Raw genomic sequence first — 18,497 nt, forward strand, 5'->3', positions numbered from 1 at the left:
CCTCTGCCAGTTGGTGATACCTTGTGGGGTAGGTTGCTTCTGCCCCGTTCCAGGTAGTGTTGAACAGACCAGAGCACACAGGCCAGTCTCCCAAAACGCTACTGGCTCCCAAAAGTCAGCAGTGTTGAAGCCGACAACCACCCCAGGCTTTACATAGGGTTTGTTTACAGAACTAAAAGGGAATTCATGGCTGAGGCCTGGCTAATGGTCAGCTTGCAGGGCCTCACTTTGTTTTCTCTCCGGTAAGTTAACTGAGAGAAAACAGCATTTATGACTCAGAGGGCTGTGGGAAGAGGGGAGAAAATGACTGTGGTTAGTGACACAAACAATCATAAATGGCTTTGCCTGTCTTGTTTCTTTTTCAGAGTCAGAGAGAGACTGGACTGACCAGTAATTATCATTAAACGGCTGTTTCATCCCGGTCTCAATCAGAGCTATTCATTCAGGTCATTCAGAGAGCCTTGGGCTGCAACCGCTTGAAGTCAGGGTCAGAGCCAGTGCGAATGGAAAAGGCCAGTCTTTTCACTCTGCATGTGTTAATGACCTGGGCTGAACATCAATGGCAAGTTTCCATGAAAAAGCCATCTGAGAATCTAACCTAGAAATAAATGGTTCTATATAGAGCCTTGTTTTTAATATTCGGCATTCAATGGGGGCTGCAGCTGTAAACAGCTCTCCATCCCCATTTCTCCACGAAGTTAATTTGCACTCTGCTGGCACTGCAGGCTTTTTGCCTATGTTCTGGACAAGCTGATATGTGCAGGCCTGGAATGAATAATGTTTAGTAAAATCAATAAACCCTATTATTAGTCACTAAGGGGACTGATTTTATGTCTATAAAAGTAAAACAATTAGAAGCATATTAATGACAGATTCATCATAGTAATATAATGGAGCCAAGTATGCTTGTCTTTGGGGAATCTTTAATTTACCATTCAGTACTGAATGTAGACTCAGCCAGTGAAATGGTATACACAATGTCAATGAGCTCTGGCCTTCGGCACTTCATGACCTGGGGATAGACAGCAATCATAACCGTAAGGGGGTGGGGGGGGGAGACAAAGAAAATTCCATTTTGTGATCACTGTAAACCAGTCACGAATAAGCGAAAGCCTAGGGAGGAGGAAGGCTACTCTCGTGGTCTTGTGGTTTTGGTCATGCATCTCTCCATCTTTATCAGCACGCCCATTCGCGGCAAAAGTAGAATTAAGTATGGGCTAATGTGCATATTTATAATCTGTCTAGTCAGCCACCTGAGCTGGATTGATGAGAAGCCTGACATGTGATACGTGTACATTCAGGATTTTACCACTGAAAGGGAAGCCTGGCCTCCTGTATATTATTTGTAAAATGTGCCTAATTGTAAGTTGGAAAGTCTTCAGGAACCCATAATATTGCTCAGCCCTCAACAGGAGCATGCTGCTTTAGTCTTGCCAAAGCAGAGGGAGCATTTCTCTACTGGGCCAGAATTCTGGGACGCGGTAGGCGAGCTAAACAAAGGTACCCACGTGAGAGCACTTCTTAGTGAGCTGGTAGACCTGTCTTTGGTGATTGGAGGGGAGCCATAGAGAGCCAGATTGGGATGAGATTGTGAAGCCGAGCAAGTTCCAGGGCTGGGGTGTGCAGCTCAGGGACAGAGCATCTGCCAGGCGGGGGGTGGCTTGGGCCCCAGCACCAGAAAAAACCTTAACCAATCCAAAGTGAATCCCCAGTGGAGGGATTCTGCACCAGCTTTCCCATTTCACTGTGGTGCTTTGACCCACCTCCACCCCTCAAATTCACATGAACTCCCTTCTCAGCAAGTTAGTGACATTGTCCCAGACTGAGTAGCCTTATAAACTCCCACAAATCCTCAACGTGTCCCCACTCATCTTATCAAACAACCTACTATGTGCATGGACTTCATTGTATGTTTGCACTGTCTACTGGGAGATACAAGCTCCATGAGAATGGGACTTTCTGTCTGTTTTGTTCATTGATATACATCCCAGCTTAGGATAGTGTGGGGGGCTCAATAGGCAGAAAGATGAGCCAAGAAAAGGTGAAATTGGACATGAAATATCTATATATGTCAGTGACAACTCACTGACTTTTTAATCCTTTTATTTTGGATTGTTTCCCCCCCCCCCCCAAGACAGGGTTTCTCTGTGTTACCTTGGGGCTGCTACATATAACTCAAATATGTAGACTAGGCTGGCCTTGAACTCACAGAGATATATCTGTCTCCACCTCCTGAGTGCTGGGATTAAAGGTGTTGCCACCACACCTTGCTTAGCTGAGTATTTTATATGTTCTGTCTACTGTCCATATGTCACAAGACTTAGATGTTTAGGCCAGGTATGGTGATAAATGGCTTTAACATGAACATTTGGGAAGGGACAGAGGCAGGAGGATCTCTATGAGATCCAGCACAGCTGGGATAATATAAAGAGAACAAGTTTTAAGAAATAAACCAACACACACACACACACACACACACACACACACACAAGATTACATGTTTAGCATACTGTTGGGGTGCTATGTGTCCATGTTTAGAGTAGTCATGTAGTTCTGCCCATATTTATAGAATTGAACCCGGCGTTTGGTTGTTATATCATTTTAGCATGTATGAAAAGTTAGTATCTGTGTATTGTTGAATTACGTGTCCATAGTGTGAAGAAATTCTCCTCTGAAAGTTAGACTCACTCCCAGCCAGCGAGAAGTAACATCAGACACACAAGAAACCATTATTAAAAAAAAAACAAAACAAAACCTTTTTAATTCTGATTGCCAAATTATTTAAGGCAGGTATAAAAAGGAAAGCATTCAATATACATTTTACATAAAATAAACTAGATTACAGCATAAAACAAGTAACCAGGCAATGGCGTTAAAATCCTTCTCTTCTAAAACTGGATAATTGTAAACATTAAAGAAAAAAAAAGGAAAAAAAAAAAGAAGACTGCAGGGCTATTCAAGTAAGAGAGAGATCGCAGATGTCTCTGGTATGCAGGCTATTGGGTTATCTGCCATTCAAGATTATCAAAAAAAAATGACACCTCATTATTCACAGATGCTCATTATTTCCCCATCTTAATTTTTACATTATATATACAACACAGTTTTTGTGGTTCTGGCAACCCCATGCCTTCCAAAAGTATTTATTTCCACAATAAACAAGTACAAAGAGTGACCACGGGGACATTTTTTACACTGATGCATCTTTAAGAGGAGCCACCAATTAGACATCTAAATTGTACCAAGTGTCATCATCACAGTTGGCCTTTCTGAGGGGTTTTATGGGAGAGAGATGAAGGATATGCAAGGTTCAGGCACACTGATACAGAACATTATTTATTTACAATTTAAAAGGAAAAGAATGTAAGCAGCCTGTTGTGGCTAACACTTTCAACATGACAAATACATTTTTTTTTCTTTTTTAATTTCCTTTACTGAGTGGTTTGCAACTTGGCAGCAGACCCTGTGTGTGCGAGCCTGGTTACTGTTACAAAAAAGTAAAGAATATATATATATATATGTATATATATATATGTATATATACAGATATGTATACGTATATATATACATATATATAAAACAGAAGTTTAATTACAGCAACATTTGTTACTCTGTGATAAAATCTGTAATTTACAAAATGAAATGACTGGTTTTTTGCCTGCCATTAAGGCATTTCAAATTAACACCATGGAACTGATGTCTATATAAAGCGCTTCCCCATGTGATCCAGTCACATGGCACCGGACACTTCCGATTCTGTTATTCTCTGCAAAAGAAGAGCACACCTTAGCAACCGGTTCTGTCAACAGTGGGCAGGAACTACATAAAAACAGTGAGCCTGAGAGTTCTGCTTCCTCCCTACGATTCCCGGGGAAATGAAGAATCACAAAGTGATAAGCTACATTTTTAGGGAGTGTTAATTTTATATTGATAATCTGATTTTTTTTTAATTTATTTTTCTTCTCAGAACAGCTTGCAGGGTAACTTAGAACACAAGAGAAACAAAGGCTCCCTTTAGCATTATGGTAACTCATTTCTCCATGTGCAATGTTAATTTTAAGTATAATAAAATGAAAAGCTTTGTATCCTGATATTTTATTTGATAGAACTGAGACTAGAACCTGGGACTGTAGGCATTCTGGTCAAATGCTAAAACACCGAACTACCCCATGAATATGTTAACAAAAGTGTAGGCTTGGCCTTATCTTAACCTAAGGACAATTACCCTTATCTTAGACTTAAAACAAAACAAAACAAAACAAAACAAAAATAAAACAAAAAAACCCCACATTTCTTTACAGATGTACATCACATTTATAGAATGAGGATCATGGAATCAAAGCCCCGTGTGAAACATCTTGTCATAGCATGTTCAATCATTACAGTAAAATGAAACTCAGGTGCCAAGTTTCTCATCTGCAAAGCCTATATTCTCTTCCGTGAATACCATTAGCCCATCTCTGCCAGAAAACTAATTCCAGGTGTCAGGAATATTTACCTTCTCTGTGCAGGAAACATTCCAGAAGCAGATGCCTGGGCAGCCACCTGCTGAGAGGCAACTAGGGCAGCAGAGGTCAAGCCTAGTGGGAGGAAAACACAGGGTTTCCATGACATTGGAAAAGAGTGGACACAGGCCCAGTGGTCAAGGGCACAGAACCTGTAGCAATCATTTGTCCTTTGCCAAAAACACACATGAAATGTTTCATGCCTCAAAGACAGATGACAAACCACTCGGTGTAGCCCATCTACTCCATTACTGAGTTCTTGGTGGCTTTTTAAATAGCTACTCAGAGGATAGCAGCCTTCTATCTGACTGGCTCTGCCTGGTGCTAAGGAGTTTGCACGAATTCCTGAATAGGAAACTCAAGACAAATAACAGGTACTGCCCAGCTAGCAATAGGAAGCAGAAGTCACAGTGAACTGAGAAGCAACATGCTATTTGCTTTAGAAAACTTGTATGATGACTTTCATCACTGTAACATTTTTCTCCACTGACTTAAATATGATGCATCCCATAAAGTACATGATATAAAGCTATCAAATTTAAACAAACAAACAAACAAACAAACAAACCTGCCCTTTAAGTCTACATGGTCTTAGAACAATGGTCTTAATCTGTAAGGCTAATAAGGGAGCAGAGACCTGAACAGTCACACAGAAAAAAGTATTTGATTCCCATGGAAAATTGTTCAGGGAAATAGACATGGGAGTACATGCCAATAATTCCGGAGGTACAGTTCAAGGCCAGCCTCTGACATTTTTTTCCAGAGATAATTTGAGACATTACAGTAGCATTAACAAAAAAAGAAAGACATACTTATTCTGCTCAAGTAAGCCATCTTTACATCTGTGATGTGTTAGAATAGAACGCATGTCCTTCTCTTGTTCTCTTCACACTTGGTGCTTTGAGAGATCAATCTATTCACCTGCCTATCTCTTTATCTATCTACCTACCTATCTATCTTAGCATCAAGTAGCAAATGAATTAAAAGAAAAAGTCCACTTCCTTTACATTTCCTGCATTTGGAAGCATTATCCAACATTGTCTTGCTAAGTTCGTTGGCTAAGGCTATGGCTGAATTCTTCTAAGATCCCATGTTGAGGCCCAAATTCTCAATTTGAGTGCGTTTGGACTCAGGAGCTTATGCAGAAGTAGTTAAAGTAAAATGAGTTCCCGATGGCTCATTTTGATCTGACAGGCTTAATGTTCTTGTAGGAACTGATTCCAGAACTCTGCCGTGTGCTATGAACAAAGATAGCAGGAAGCCCCTCCCCGATGCTATTAAGAATCCTCACCAGAAAGGGTTCCGTATAATCTGCACCAGGCTCTCCAGCTATAACTTTCAAAACTGTGACAAAATAAAGATAGCTAATCAAGAAGGGTCTGAGGTAATAGAAATGGGGACAGGTAAGATGTGATTGCCTTGCGCATTATGACTAAGGTCTCTCCTCAGCTTTAGTGAAAGTGTTACATCAGTGAAAGGATGAGAAGCAGGTTTCAGGTGAGTTCTGAAATGTTAGGCCTGACCATGCTAGTTACTCACATGGGGAAGAGGCAACTTAAAAGGAGTAGAGGTATCAGAGCAAGTGATCTCACCAAAGCCACCTACCATGGCTCTGTTTTCCCTACAATATCCCCGAAGCAGTTATCTGATCTTCAGGGTGTTATATGGTGCCCTAGACACCAGCTACCACCCTCAGTCTGTGAGATAACATCTCTCAGTGACAATTATTAAGCGGTAGCCACTTTCTGTCTCAGTAGAATACAAACAGCCTTAGTTGTGTCTTCCAGGAACACTAGGAAATAAATGCTAGGAATCACCTCTACCACCAGTGTTAGTCCGAGTTCAGTATTTTAATTTTTAAATACTGATAGACAGTCATAGCAACTGTTGGCCAAAACAGAATTGCACCAATGTGGTGAGAATGCTGACCTTGAAAAGGGTCGTATTGACCAGGGATGAGAGGGTAGCCCATGCCAACATGGGTGTGGTGGTGTGTGTGCAGGTGCCGCTGGCTGAAGGGGGAGTGGCGATCCCGTTCCCGCTCTGCTTCCCGTTCTCGCTCCGTGGAAGCCTTCTCCACAGGCTGAAAAGAGAAATGCTCTCCTTTAAGGTGCTGACATACAAACATCAGAAATACCAAAACACCTTTCGCCGTCTATCGATAGTATTTCATTCAGGTCATTGAGTAGATACAGACTAAAAATCCTATACCAGTGGAAGAAAACTTCAAAAGATAGGCATTTGATTTAAAAGAGCGAAGCTAACAATAGAGAACCTCCCACAGTCATCTAAATGGCACCAATATTTTCTGCAAATATTTCCTAAAAATGTTCTCAAGATTCACTACTCAAAATGGCTATTTAGAAACCAATTGGTGACTTTCAGAAACATTTTTTAATATATGAAATTTTTAAAGGATTTTCTAAGACTATTTTTAAAGGTTAAGTTTTCTAATTATACCTTTATACGTTGTGAAGGAAGTTCATCTCATGTTTTTTTTTTTTTTTTAAAACAGTATTTATTGTGTTCAGGCATGGTTTAATCCTAGAGGCAGAGGCAGAGGCAGAGGCAGAGGCAGAGGCAGAGGCAGAGGCAGAGGCAGAGGCAGAGGCAGAGGCAGAGGCAGAGGCAGAGGCAGAGGCAGAGGCAGAGGCAGAGGCAGAGGCAGAGGCAGAGGCAGAGGCAGAGGCAGAGGCAGAGGCAGAGGCAGAGGCAGATCTCTGAGACAGAGGCCAGGCTGATCTACAAAGTGAGTTCCAGGGCTATACTGAGAAAAAAAAAATGTCTCAAAGATCAAAACCCAACAAAGAATTCATTGTGTTCTTACAAAGATCCACACCCAAATTCATGCAACAATATACAATATTTATGCTGCACACATAGTTTAATCACTTTATAATTCTCCTGACTGCATGCACGAGCCCCACTTGTGTGACTTAGCTAGCCTGGATGAACAGTTTTCTGAAGGAAACTGGCACAGTAAGGGTATTAAGCCTGGTTTAATTGCCATTATCCCCTAAGCAGCGCAGTCTGAGGACTCTCAGATGATGCTTTTGTTGTAGTAGATTCTTGGAGGTAATCTGGGGATGACTAAAAATACAAAGATGAATGTAGGTTGACAGGCAAAATCTGTGTCATCACTTTATAAAGTATCTTCAGATTTTGAGAACCGAGAGGTTCGGGAACCAATTTCTTGCGTACTCAAGGGTGGGCAGAATCAGCAGGAAAGCACTGCCCTGCCCACAGTCCAGATTATTCAATTCTGAAAAGTCACCACAAATTCCACATCTTCCACATCCGAGAGGATTAAGGACAGTGTTTCTCAAACACATTTCTCCCTTTTAGAACCTAGCTCTCCTTTCCCACGGCAGGTTCTCAGTGGAACAACGTCTGCGTGCACTGAAAGGAGAACTTACAGAAAAAGGATCGGGCGGGGATCGATCACCTTTTCTAGTTTCTTGGTAGTGGTTATGTTCGCCCTGTGGACGCCCCATCTTATTCATCTCACCCCCTTTTCTTTTCTACCCAGGAGCTATGGCTTTTCTTTGGTCTCTTTATAAGCAGTATTTAGGACTAGCAGTTGTCACTTCTCTGGGAGTACATCTTTCACAGAGATACATTTCTTGTAACTCTCCTGTGGAACGATGAGGACAGGATAATGCATCAAGACCAGCAGGCAGCAGATGCAGCCTTTACTCCTATGCCATGCAACTCAGGCTCAAGTGTCTGTACAAAGTTAATGGTAATGGTGTGTCATGAACCCTCAGCATTGCTTCACATGAGCTTCTTCAGTATGGAACATGTGAATACCATGGTCATCAGAAGGATCTGAAACTCGAGTGTCTACTGTGGTTAGGCGAGCACAGGGGACAGGGGTGACATCTGTCTGGTCACCTCACAAGCTAGCTGGACTGTCTTGGTTGAATTCATTTTTCTATCAACCACTGTCACATAATTGCTGGCTACATTTGCTACTGTCGACTGTCTTAAAAGGAAGCAAGCCTTTCCATTTGTGAAAAAAAAAAAGTCAATTTTTGAAAGTTGTTTCTGAAGAAAACGTATTTTAGGTTTGTTTGGATTTGTTTTGTTTTGTTTTCATTTGTGTCTTCGTTGATGTTTCTTTTTCAGGCTAGGGATGTTGCCTTGGCACATGACAGGCAAGCATCCTACCACCGAGCTACACCCCCATCCTTAAGAAGGCATTTAGCAAAAGTTCAACTTGTCAAATAGGTTAAAAGTTTGTGGCCTCTAAACTGCTTAGTAACAAGGGTAGTATAAACTAAACTTCCAGCATTTACTTTCCTAATGTTGTAACATTTACACTATTTTGTACAAGTCACTATAACTTTAAATTTCTCCCTAACACATCTCCTCCTGGGTAGGTAAAGAACACGACAGTTTTGCAACAGAAAATCTCCCCGTTCCCACAAAGGCTTCAATGACATTTTTTTCCACTCCTGTGTGACCACATCTTATATTTCAAGATTCCATTCTTTATGTATTGGAATAGAACAGCATCCTGAAATCCCAGCTGGGTTTCTAAACCATTTCTCTTTCAAGACTGTTCTGTTTCTTGTCTCCCTTCCCCCACCAAACATGGCCTTTTAACTACCAACAAAAGGAGGCTTACAGCAGGGGACTTGCTGCGGTATTGGTTGGCGTGATGTTGGAGTAGGTCCAGGGCTTTGGCTTCGCTGGCTGTTTTTGTGTTGATGCTGGGACTAGTATTGACTTTCTCTGCCTCTTCTCTCCCAGACATCTTTCCATAAACAGGATAATGAAATCCTGGAGAGAGATAGGCCCCTGCAGATAAACAACAAATGTCACATCATGTTACAGGATACATCTTAAAAAACAACAACAACAACAACAACAAGAAATCGGCTGGAACATGTGATTTTTTTGGGGCATACAAATCAGACATCCTAAAATAAGGGGTTACATTAAGAATGGGCTACATGATTATTTATCTGTGTCTAGGTTCTCTGATTTTCTTCTCTGGTTAATTCGTCGTGATGAAGGGAGGATGTAAACAGAATTGAGCTTATAGCTACTTCATCCATTTATGTGTCCGCTTAAGTGAAAGAAACGGTAACTATAATGATTATGACAGTAAGTGCTTAGAATATTTCCACAGGCAATAAAGTATCTGTCAGTCTAAACGTCTATAGTAAGCCATCAGAAGGTATGGAAGCTAGAGCCCAAGGACTCTTGACATTTCCTTACAAAATATAAAAATCTCCCATTAAATCAGTTTCCTCTTTGGCACTCTAAGCAGCCCCCAAAACAAGCCAAACCGAAAGACATCTGGGAAGTTTCTGATTCATCTCCAGTTGTTAATAGCTATCATTTGAACACAGCCTCTTCCCGCCAACGTAGTTAGAACCCGTAACACGTACCAGGGTAACTGTGCATTAAGACAGGAGAGACAGCCCGGTATGCAGGGTGGCTGGGGTCATACATCTGTGGGTAAGGATAAGCATGCAAGTATTGTATGTAGGACTGGTGCTGACTCATGGGTGAGGACACGGCCACTCGTGTCCCCCGAGAGTCCTTCCAGTTCACCGGTGTCTTCCGATCATCATTCTTTAGCTTGTTCTCCTCCACCGACTGGGAATCAGGACGCTTGCCCTCTTTGGGCTCCTCTTTGATGTTTGTTAATGACACGGGGAGACTGGACACGCCACTCTCTTTGTTAGGAGTCTTCCTTGGACTGTCCTCTTTCAATTTCTTTTCTCTGTCAAGTTCTTCTGGCTTTTGTTGGTCCAGGTACTTGGGCTGGTATACATAATGGTGCCATGTCCTTGACTCTGGATCCTGGTTTGAAAATAAAGATCTGTCTTAAAATGTCATCATCTGCAAAGCAAACCTGTTAATTTACATGGCAGCAGTATTTATTGTTATTTCATTCGAAGTGACCAGGTGCTGTTCAACCTACTCTGAAAGGAAAAAAAAAATGTCTGAGGTAGGTGTTAGCATCAGTCCTCGTACCACAGGCTAAACCAATGCTTTTACAGTTCAGCCAACATCAAGGTCACATGGCAGCTGGGTTAAAAGGCCTTAGATAATAACATCCTCAAAGATATTTAATTCAGTCTATGTTTTCCTTTTGTTATCTCACACAGGTAAAAGGGATTTCAAAAACTCTACCTCAAGCTAACGGTAAAAATTTTAAGCAGTTATTACAGTTATTAACACCAATTAGGCAAAAATAAACTCTTGGCTTCCTAACACATTTTCTTCACTGACTACAGCTGAGGATCTCACTATGCTGGCTCATTAATATGTTAACATCTTGAATCGAAAGCCCAAATATCAAACCAATGGCATGTATTATGGTTTGCTTATTAGAAAGCAAACCCATTCATGGGCCTTTTAAATTGTCTTGTTCTCCGGTAACCTTGGGAGACGACAGCCGATTTAGAGCTATGGTGGGCACGGGACTGAGGCTTGAAACCCTCTTCATGACTCAGCCCACTCATGGTGTAACTCCACCTAGGGTTCAGGTCTTGACTGAGGATTTGAAGTTGGCCCTCAATCGCAACACTGGCTGGAAACATAGCAGTTAAGAACCCTTGTTGTTCTGACTCACTAGGGGGCAAACACCGGGTGTAGTAAAGTTGGGGTGTTGATGCTGGGGAATACCAGCAGGGAGTGACGGTCGCAGAACTAGCTATGTGTCTGGTTTTATGGTGACTGCACTTCAAGTGCACTCAGCCTGGGTGGAGGAACTGTCCTGAGAACTGTCACCTCCAGCTTCTGACTCCTTATAAAAAACCACAGCTCAAGAGTTCTACTTTGGGTTCCAAACAGAACATAAACCAGAAACCCAGACATCTCAGACCTCTTTGTAAGAGATACCAGGTGCTCACACTTCCTTAGATTAAATGATGAATGGGAAGTAGGAACTCAGTGACCTGGGTTTAAAAATCTTTATATATATATATATATATATATATATATATATATATATCTCCAAGTGTTTCAGAGACAGGAAATGAAATCTCAGAATTTGAGAGACTTCTGAGGCCCTTTAGTAAAATGCCTTCATCTTTGGCTCATGAAGAAATCAAGAGTCCTCCGCAGAATTAATTACTCTTAGGTAACACATAGCTGCAGGGCGCATGCCCAGAGATCCCTTAGCTACACACCATGGCCTCAGTGAGTCATGTACATTTTAGAGTTGTACAGGAACTCCCAAGGATCATACTTCTCAAGGGAAGAGGGAAACCCCCTGACGACGGCTTCCTCCCACTGCTTAGATGTCTAGCAAGATCAAGCCCAAGACATGTGCACAACTCAGACTGCTCCCTGTCTGTCGGGGGCCACACTCCACAATCTTACTTGTTTAAATCTCGAGGTTGGGTCTACACCTGTCTGCTTCATAGAGTCCATGACAGACTTCATTTCTACAGCCTCCTTAATAAGCTGGTGGTTTTCCATCTGCTTAGCTTTGAAGCTGTCGGCCTGAAGCTGCTGCTGGTGACTGGAGAGAAGCTGTGATTTACCTGTCTCCTCAGTTTTATTAGGCACTGATGGCCCTAGTTTAGAATGGTTTTTGTTAGGCTCCGGGGTAGAGGGAGCTTTTGAGATAGTGGCTGATGGCATGTTTTTCTGCTTATTGTCTTCCTTGCCCAGTTCTTTCAAGGGGAGTTCAGCCTTTCTTTCACAGTCTCCTCTCCCACTCTGGGCCATTTTCTGCTCTGCCAGTCTCTGGTCCTCATAGTACTTCTCATACTGCTGTCTGTAGGCAGGGCTGGTAGCCATCAGAGATTTCTGGTCCATATAGAGCCCGTAGGCATACTGGCCGTAATAAAGTGACTGAGCCAGGGCAGGGTGTCTCTGGGTGATGACTGACTGGTGCTGAGGCTGCAGGGGTGCAGAAGTATGGTCTACTTTCTTGGACTCCAACTGTTCCGCCTTGTCTTTCTTCTCCGCATCTTCCTCTGACTCCTTCTTGATCTTCATGCCCTGTGTGCTCCCACCATTCCCAGCTGCCGGGGCACCAACCTGTCCAGGGTGCATGTAACTCGGAGAATAGTAAGGCTCATAGCCATGGTAATAGGGAGAATGGGACTCTTTCAGCTGAGATGGCTGTGCTGAAGTTGAAGGATGCCCTTTCACAACACCGTCTTTGTTAGAAAAGGTATCCGATGGGGAACTGGCCTTTGACCTCATGCCCTCTGACCTGCTGTCAGAACCGCCATCATCTGCAGCATCTGATATGTCCGAATAGGCTGGACTGCTGGTCTTAGCTGCTGCGCTCTCAGCCCCATTCTGGGTCAATACATGCAGTGGTGCCATGGGTGCTTGCCCATTCACCAAGGTACTGCATTCCATGCGTGAGGCACTCCCGATGGAAGGGCTGGGGGCATTGTCCGTGAATGTGTAAACCTTATCGGCCTCGGCTTTGATGCTGGCCATGCGGCTCTCCTGAGACTCTGACAATCCATTAGCCAGCCCTTCGCTCTTACCGAGATGGTCCTTTAAAAAATGCCCAGACAAATCCTTGCTAGCCGCCTTGGCTTCCTCCAGCTTCCCCAGCTTAGCATCCATTTTGGGACCTCCAGTCTCTTTCCCTTCTTTGTCCTTGAGCTTTCGCTTCTCCTTTTTCTTTCTGTCTTTGAGTGACACCAGAGCTGGGTTCACGGTGATGGGCTCCCCCATAATTGTGGGCTTTGGTTGAATAGGTTTCAATGGAGGGCTCTTTGGTGTAGCCTGGACCACAGTGGTCGTGAGGGAGGGCAGTCCAGGTATGGTCCCTGTGGTGGTGGATGTGAAGGCTGCAGTCGGTATAGCAATCAGCTGTGGGGGCGTAGGGGCAGGGGCGGGGGCAATGGGGCGGGCGCTTTTCAGTTTGGAGAGGTTTTTGTCCATTTTGCAATTGTTTGCTTTTTTGCCCTTTTCTTTATCCCCCAAACTTTTCTTGTCAATCAGTCCTTCCGCTTCCAATTTGGGCATTTCCGCCGTTAGATTGCTGTCTGTGGCTGAACAAATGTCTAAAGCGGCCGTCATGTTGGAGATGACCGGAAGGTTGTTCAGTTCGTTGTTAAGGCCCCTCTTCTTGCCAGAATTCTTGCCAGTTTTCGAACCTATAATAGGACCTGGGCCATTGCTCACGTGCTCTCTCTTTCCCTTGGGTGTCCCAGGGGGGTTCCCAGCCCCGGGGGACCCAGGTGCTTTCGTCTGATCGTATGATGACACACTTGTGCTTGACTCGTTGCATTCGAGGGCCACGTTGCTCAAGGCTTCCTCACAGTCTGAGATCTTGTCCTCGCTATCCGGCTCGAACTCTAGTTTGTTTTCCGGGTCTAAGTGCGCATGTGCCTGGTGGTACCTCAGGCCGTTTATGTGCTTATATTTTTTGTTGCAGTTTGGGTGGGGACAATCAATTAACACTGGAGAGGAGCAGCCTTGGTCCAAAAAAGTAGTCTCTGGCTTCCCCTGAGGAGTGGTAGGCGTGCTTCTGGAATTCGTGCGCACTCGCTTCCCGGGCTTACTGTCCTCAGAGCTCGAGTTCAGATCCAACTCCATTGGGGGCTTGTTCTTCCTTTTGTTGGTTGAGGAAGGGCTGGCTTTTATGTCCTCTGCAGCACAGTTTGGGGGTGTCCTTCGTCCGCTGGCGTTGAGGCTGCCACGCCTCCCTTTCCCATTGGCTCCCCCTCTGTTCTTGCTCTGCAGCCCTCTGGACTCGGTGAAGCTGACCTCGGAGCCTGGGGCAGCCGCGGCAGACCTCGCTCTCTTCCCTCTGCCCCGGCCCCCTCGCATTTCCAGGTCACTTGTCGGTGATTCGCAAAACCTAGGGAAGCGAGTAATAAGTGGGTCATAATGAGCATCTCCGAAAGAGCCAGGGAGGAGCTCAGGGACACAAGGTAGCAAAGAGGACCCACTGCCCTGGTGGCTTGAGAGTGAGGTGCAGCCAAGAGAAGACCAGCCTCTGTTTGTACTGGTACATCAGCCCAGGGCCAGGCTGCCCTGTGGATTATGTTGTTCATCCACAGAGAATCAAAGGAAAGCAGCTCAGAGAGCTAGCTTTCAACTAGTTCAAATCCCCATTTAAGGGGGGGGGGGGAGAAGGGAGAGAGAGGGAGAGAGGGGAGAGGGGAGAGGGGAGAGGGGAGAGAGAGAGAGAGAGAGAGAGAGAGAGAGAGAGAGAGAGAGAGAGAGAGAGAGGAAAACAAAGGAGAGAGGGAAGTGAGAGGAGGAGAGATCTGGTAGGAGAAGACAGCTAGCATCTGGGTTTTACTGGCTCAGGGCTGAATGGCTCATTTCTCCTTTGCCTGGTTTCAATTACAGGAAGAGTTTTATATATTACTAATTTCTTTCTATGGTTTCCATGCAAAAACAGGATGGGAGGAGCAGAGGATGGAGCAAGAAAGAAAAGGCACCTACCGGGGAGGGGCCCAGTCGTGCTTGGTGCAGTCTAGGAGGGTCCCCACGTAGGTTTTGTTCCTCCATGTGACATTGACCACTAGGACACCTGGAAGGGAGAGTGGAGGGTGAACGGGGGCGCATTTATCACCTAGTACTTTATTTCGACTTCATTCATTGATATTATTTTTACCAGCAAAGTTCTTTTCTCACTTGGCTTTCAAAACCTGTGGTTTGCACCCTTCCTCTTTCTGGTTTCAGTGACCTCAAGTTAAAACCCACAGGAAATATGTCTCTTTCTCTCTCTCTCTCTCTCTCTCTCTCTCTCTCTCTCTTCCACCCACCCCCTCACCCCCTCTCTGTGAGTGTGTGTGTATGTGCGCGTGCGTTCATGAGTGTGGTGCAAAGGGTGAGAGTGTGTGAGGGTGTGATCAAGATATTGCTGACAGAAGGAAATGGTTTTTGCCATGTCCTGCTGTAAAACAGTAACATTCACCTCTTAATTTTTCTATTATTACACATAATTGCTTTCCTTTGGCAGGCAGCCAACATAAACCAAGCCCGAGTTACCAGTGCTTAAGGCAGAGGATGACTAAAAGGAATCTGGTTTCCAATTCAACAATAGAAAACAATGCTAACTTTTTTTTTTTATTAAGAGGGTGGGGGGAAAATCTTGCAGATATGTAAAAATAGGCACAGAGGAAAAAGTGGGTCCTTGGGGCAGCTGTGATTTCTTCTTGATCCTCCCCTCCTCGCCTGTGTGAGACAAATATCAACCTCAGAACGGGCTCTGTGTCACTGCTTGGTCTTGTCTCAGAGGCTCTTAAAATAGCTCTCTTAAGGAAATAAGTGTGCACAATGCATCTGCTCTTGGGGTTATCTTCAGTCAACTTCGGTAAGCATTTGCTACAGAGGATTAGAAGAGAACTCAAAAAAAAAAAAAAAAAAATGAACGCACGCTCATGTTTCCTTCCAGCCATCCTGCTTCTTCCTCGGCTGCTCAGCAGACAGACACTTTAATTGAGCGCTGCATCTGTGAAATACTAAACTAAAGCATGCTTAGTATGCCAAATGTCACTGGGAAACAACATCTAACACGAGGCTTGTTCTCTTGGGGACAAGTGCCATTTAAAACAAAACAAAACAAAAATCACATCCTTAAAGCATATTTGTAACAAAGCTATATTCAGAGTAGGGTAAATAAATGAAACATTTAAAGGAGCCTTTGTTTCTTTCGGTGCCCACACTTCCGCCCTCAGAGGCCATTCCTCCAAGTCTTTCCTGGGAGGCTTGTTCTCCTGTGCTATCTGCCATTTTGGAAACCACATAAAGCAACAGGACTCTTTTTACTGGGGAATCTTTAAAAAGAAGATAAAATATCTGAATGATCAGGACTCAACTACTGAATCATGGAAAATTTCTCCCCAAAATCTCAAAAGGAGATTTAAAAATTGTTTTCCATATGGTTGAGACTGCTATAAGTTATATGACAGCTGAATTTACTCACTGTAAATTCCACCTACTATTGTAGCAATAGTCTAGCTATGGGGGGAAAAAAGCTAGGAAGAATCGCCTCAAATCATGCTTGATTCCTTTGTGATTCTCCCAAGGGGGTGGGGGTGGGGTTTAACCATTGAGTAGGAAAAAAATCCCATTGCAGTGAGAATCGATGGTAATTAGGCATTCGGTCAAAAACTGCACAAGACAGAACAATCGGAAAGGAGTCTGTATGAGCACATCCCTTCAGGAAAGAGGGGTGGGGCATGGAGGAGGGGGGCAGATTGGGCTGGCTTTCTCATCATCTGCTCTCTGGGGCACTGTGTGTGGTGTCAGAGACCTCTGCAGCTGCTTAAAATTCTTTAGCATGTCAGCTATATTTACAGTGCAGGAATGTATCTGTATTGCCAGAAGGTTACTGCATTTTAGCTTCAGAGGCAATAGGCTGAAATCACTGCGTTCCAGAGTCCCTGATGTAGCACAAATGTATAATTAAAATTGCTTGAAAGGAAACATGAAAGAAACAACAAACCCTCCATTCTTGCGGTAATAAAATTAAAAACAGGAAAAGTCTGCACAGACACTTAACATTTGTCTGCAGTGAAAGGCTTTTGTTACTGCTTTTCCCCTAAGGGTTTCGCGTTTCCAGCAAATGCGGGCGGCCGATTGGCCAGTGCCTGCAGCGAACGCTTGCGTCTGATTGGCTGGCCCGATGCGGCTGGCCTGAAGACTGGAAGACAAGGCAAGGAGAAAGGGCTGGGCAGGAGAAAGCTTCAGCTTCCCCTCAACCACCGCGGGGAAGCGAAAGCATCGCTAGAGCCCCTCACCAAAGCCCTGGAAGCTGGAAGCAGGCTCCACATCCCCGCCCCCACAATGGTCCCCATCATACTGCCAACAGGCCATGCACGCAGAGCCCAAATCTGCGGCCTCAAACCAGGCGAGGGTAACTGGGCCAGGGAAAAGGAAGGGACCCAACCACACAGGCCATCAATCAGTGGCTATCTTGGTCCGCAGGTTGAAACGGTCACAAAGGATGAACTGCAGTTCCAACTTCCTCATGAAAACAGTTCACAGCTGCTACTGCCTAGAAGCCACGTGGGTCACGTGGTTGTCTGTACCGGGAGTAGTAAAAGGCTGTAAAGAAAAGCCTACTTCAACTTCAGGAAGCCTAAATAAGTCACCCTAGGCTTTTTGTTTTTGTTTTTTCCTAAAAACAGTCTGGATTTAAAACGCTCAAAACAAAAGCTCCCCTCTCAGGGAGAGTCCTCTCAAGTAATGCTAATTAGAGATGGGCCTGTGGTGGTCTGTCTTGATGTGTACAAGTCTCTTCACAGTGCCACCATTGACAACTGTGGCTCTAAGTCAGTGGAGAGGTTAAGCAACTTTCCTCTATGAACTACAATGTACTGTTGTTATTGTTTTTGGTTTTTGGGGGGTTGTTTTGTTTTTTGTTTTTTGTTTTAGGAAGATCCACGTTTAGAAAACACGCCATTCTGAAGGTCCAAATTAAGAGGGTTACCTCTGAAATGTGGAAAATGTTGGGGGTGATGGCACAGACTTGTTTCTAGGCAGAGGGGGGTGATGCTGTGAGCTGGAAGCCAGCCTGGTCTACATAGCAACGTCCAAGCCAGCTAGGGCTACATAGGAAGACCCTCTCTCAATCAATAATCCAAGTGTATATATTTTTAAAATTATTTTAATGAAATTACAAATTTCAAACATCTTGTAACCCACGCCCATATAGAACTCATAACTTACTAAAGGCTTAAATTAGTGAGTGAGAAAGGTCAGATGAGAACTAGTCCTCAGCAAGCACAGGTTTGGATTTTATAACCCCAGGCTTAAAGTTACGTTCCTCTCTATACAGATTAGACTGGCACATACCTTAGTTCCCCAAAGATTTAGATCCCAAGCACACTTATGCTCCTGAACGCCCTGCCTGTGCGATGGGAGTGGGGGCTCTCTACGAGAGCCCTTTTTATTTTTATAACAACAAGGATCTCTCTGGGTTTATTGCCCTTCCCTTCCCACCCAAGGGCTATTTGAAAAATACCTGAGGTATATTACTGCAGAAAAAAACTGTATGAGGATGGATCGAGAGGCTAATCCATATGATTTTCTTCT

At 44.0% G+C, this 18,497-nt stretch overlaps 1 protein-coding gene across 7 annotated transcripts in view; it reads right to left on the reverse strand.

The window, feature by feature from the left end:
- Nucleotides 1–2,729: 2,729 nt before the first annotated feature.
- Nucleotides 2,730–18,497, reverse strand: part of Zfp608 (zinc finger protein 608) — a 104,547-nt gene continuing 88,779 nt past the window's right edge. For 3 of the 7 annotated variants that reach the window (XM_006525957.4, XM_030250475.1, XM_030250473.1), the window contains 7 exons: nt 14,898–14,985; nt 11,850–14,304; nt 9,905–10,322; nt 9,136–9,308; nt 6,435–6,588; nt 4,499–4,580; nt 2,735–3,766 (listed from right to left, as the gene is read on the reverse strand). In XM_006525957.4, coding sequence (XP_006526020.1) covers nt 3,760–3,766; nt 4,499–4,580; nt 6,435–6,588; nt 9,136–9,308; nt 9,905–10,322; nt 11,850–14,304; nt 14,898–14,985 — 3,377 coding nt within the window. In that variant the 3' untranslated portion in view covers nt 2,735–3,759. Of the gene's footprint in view, nt 3,767–4,494; nt 4,581–6,434; nt 6,589–9,135; nt 9,309–9,904; nt 10,323–11,849; nt 14,305–14,897; nt 14,986–18,497 lie in introns of those variants that run through there. The other 4 variants (NM_001360787.1, NM_175751.4, XR_003952523.1 and 1 more) reach the window with 3 other exon arrangements.

This window comes from Mus musculus, chromosome 18 (genome assembly GCF_000001635.26).
Source record: "Mus musculus strain C57BL/6J chromosome 18, GRCm38.p6 C57BL/6J".
NCBI lineage: Eukaryota > Metazoa > Chordata > Mammalia > Rodentia > Muridae > Mus > Mus musculus.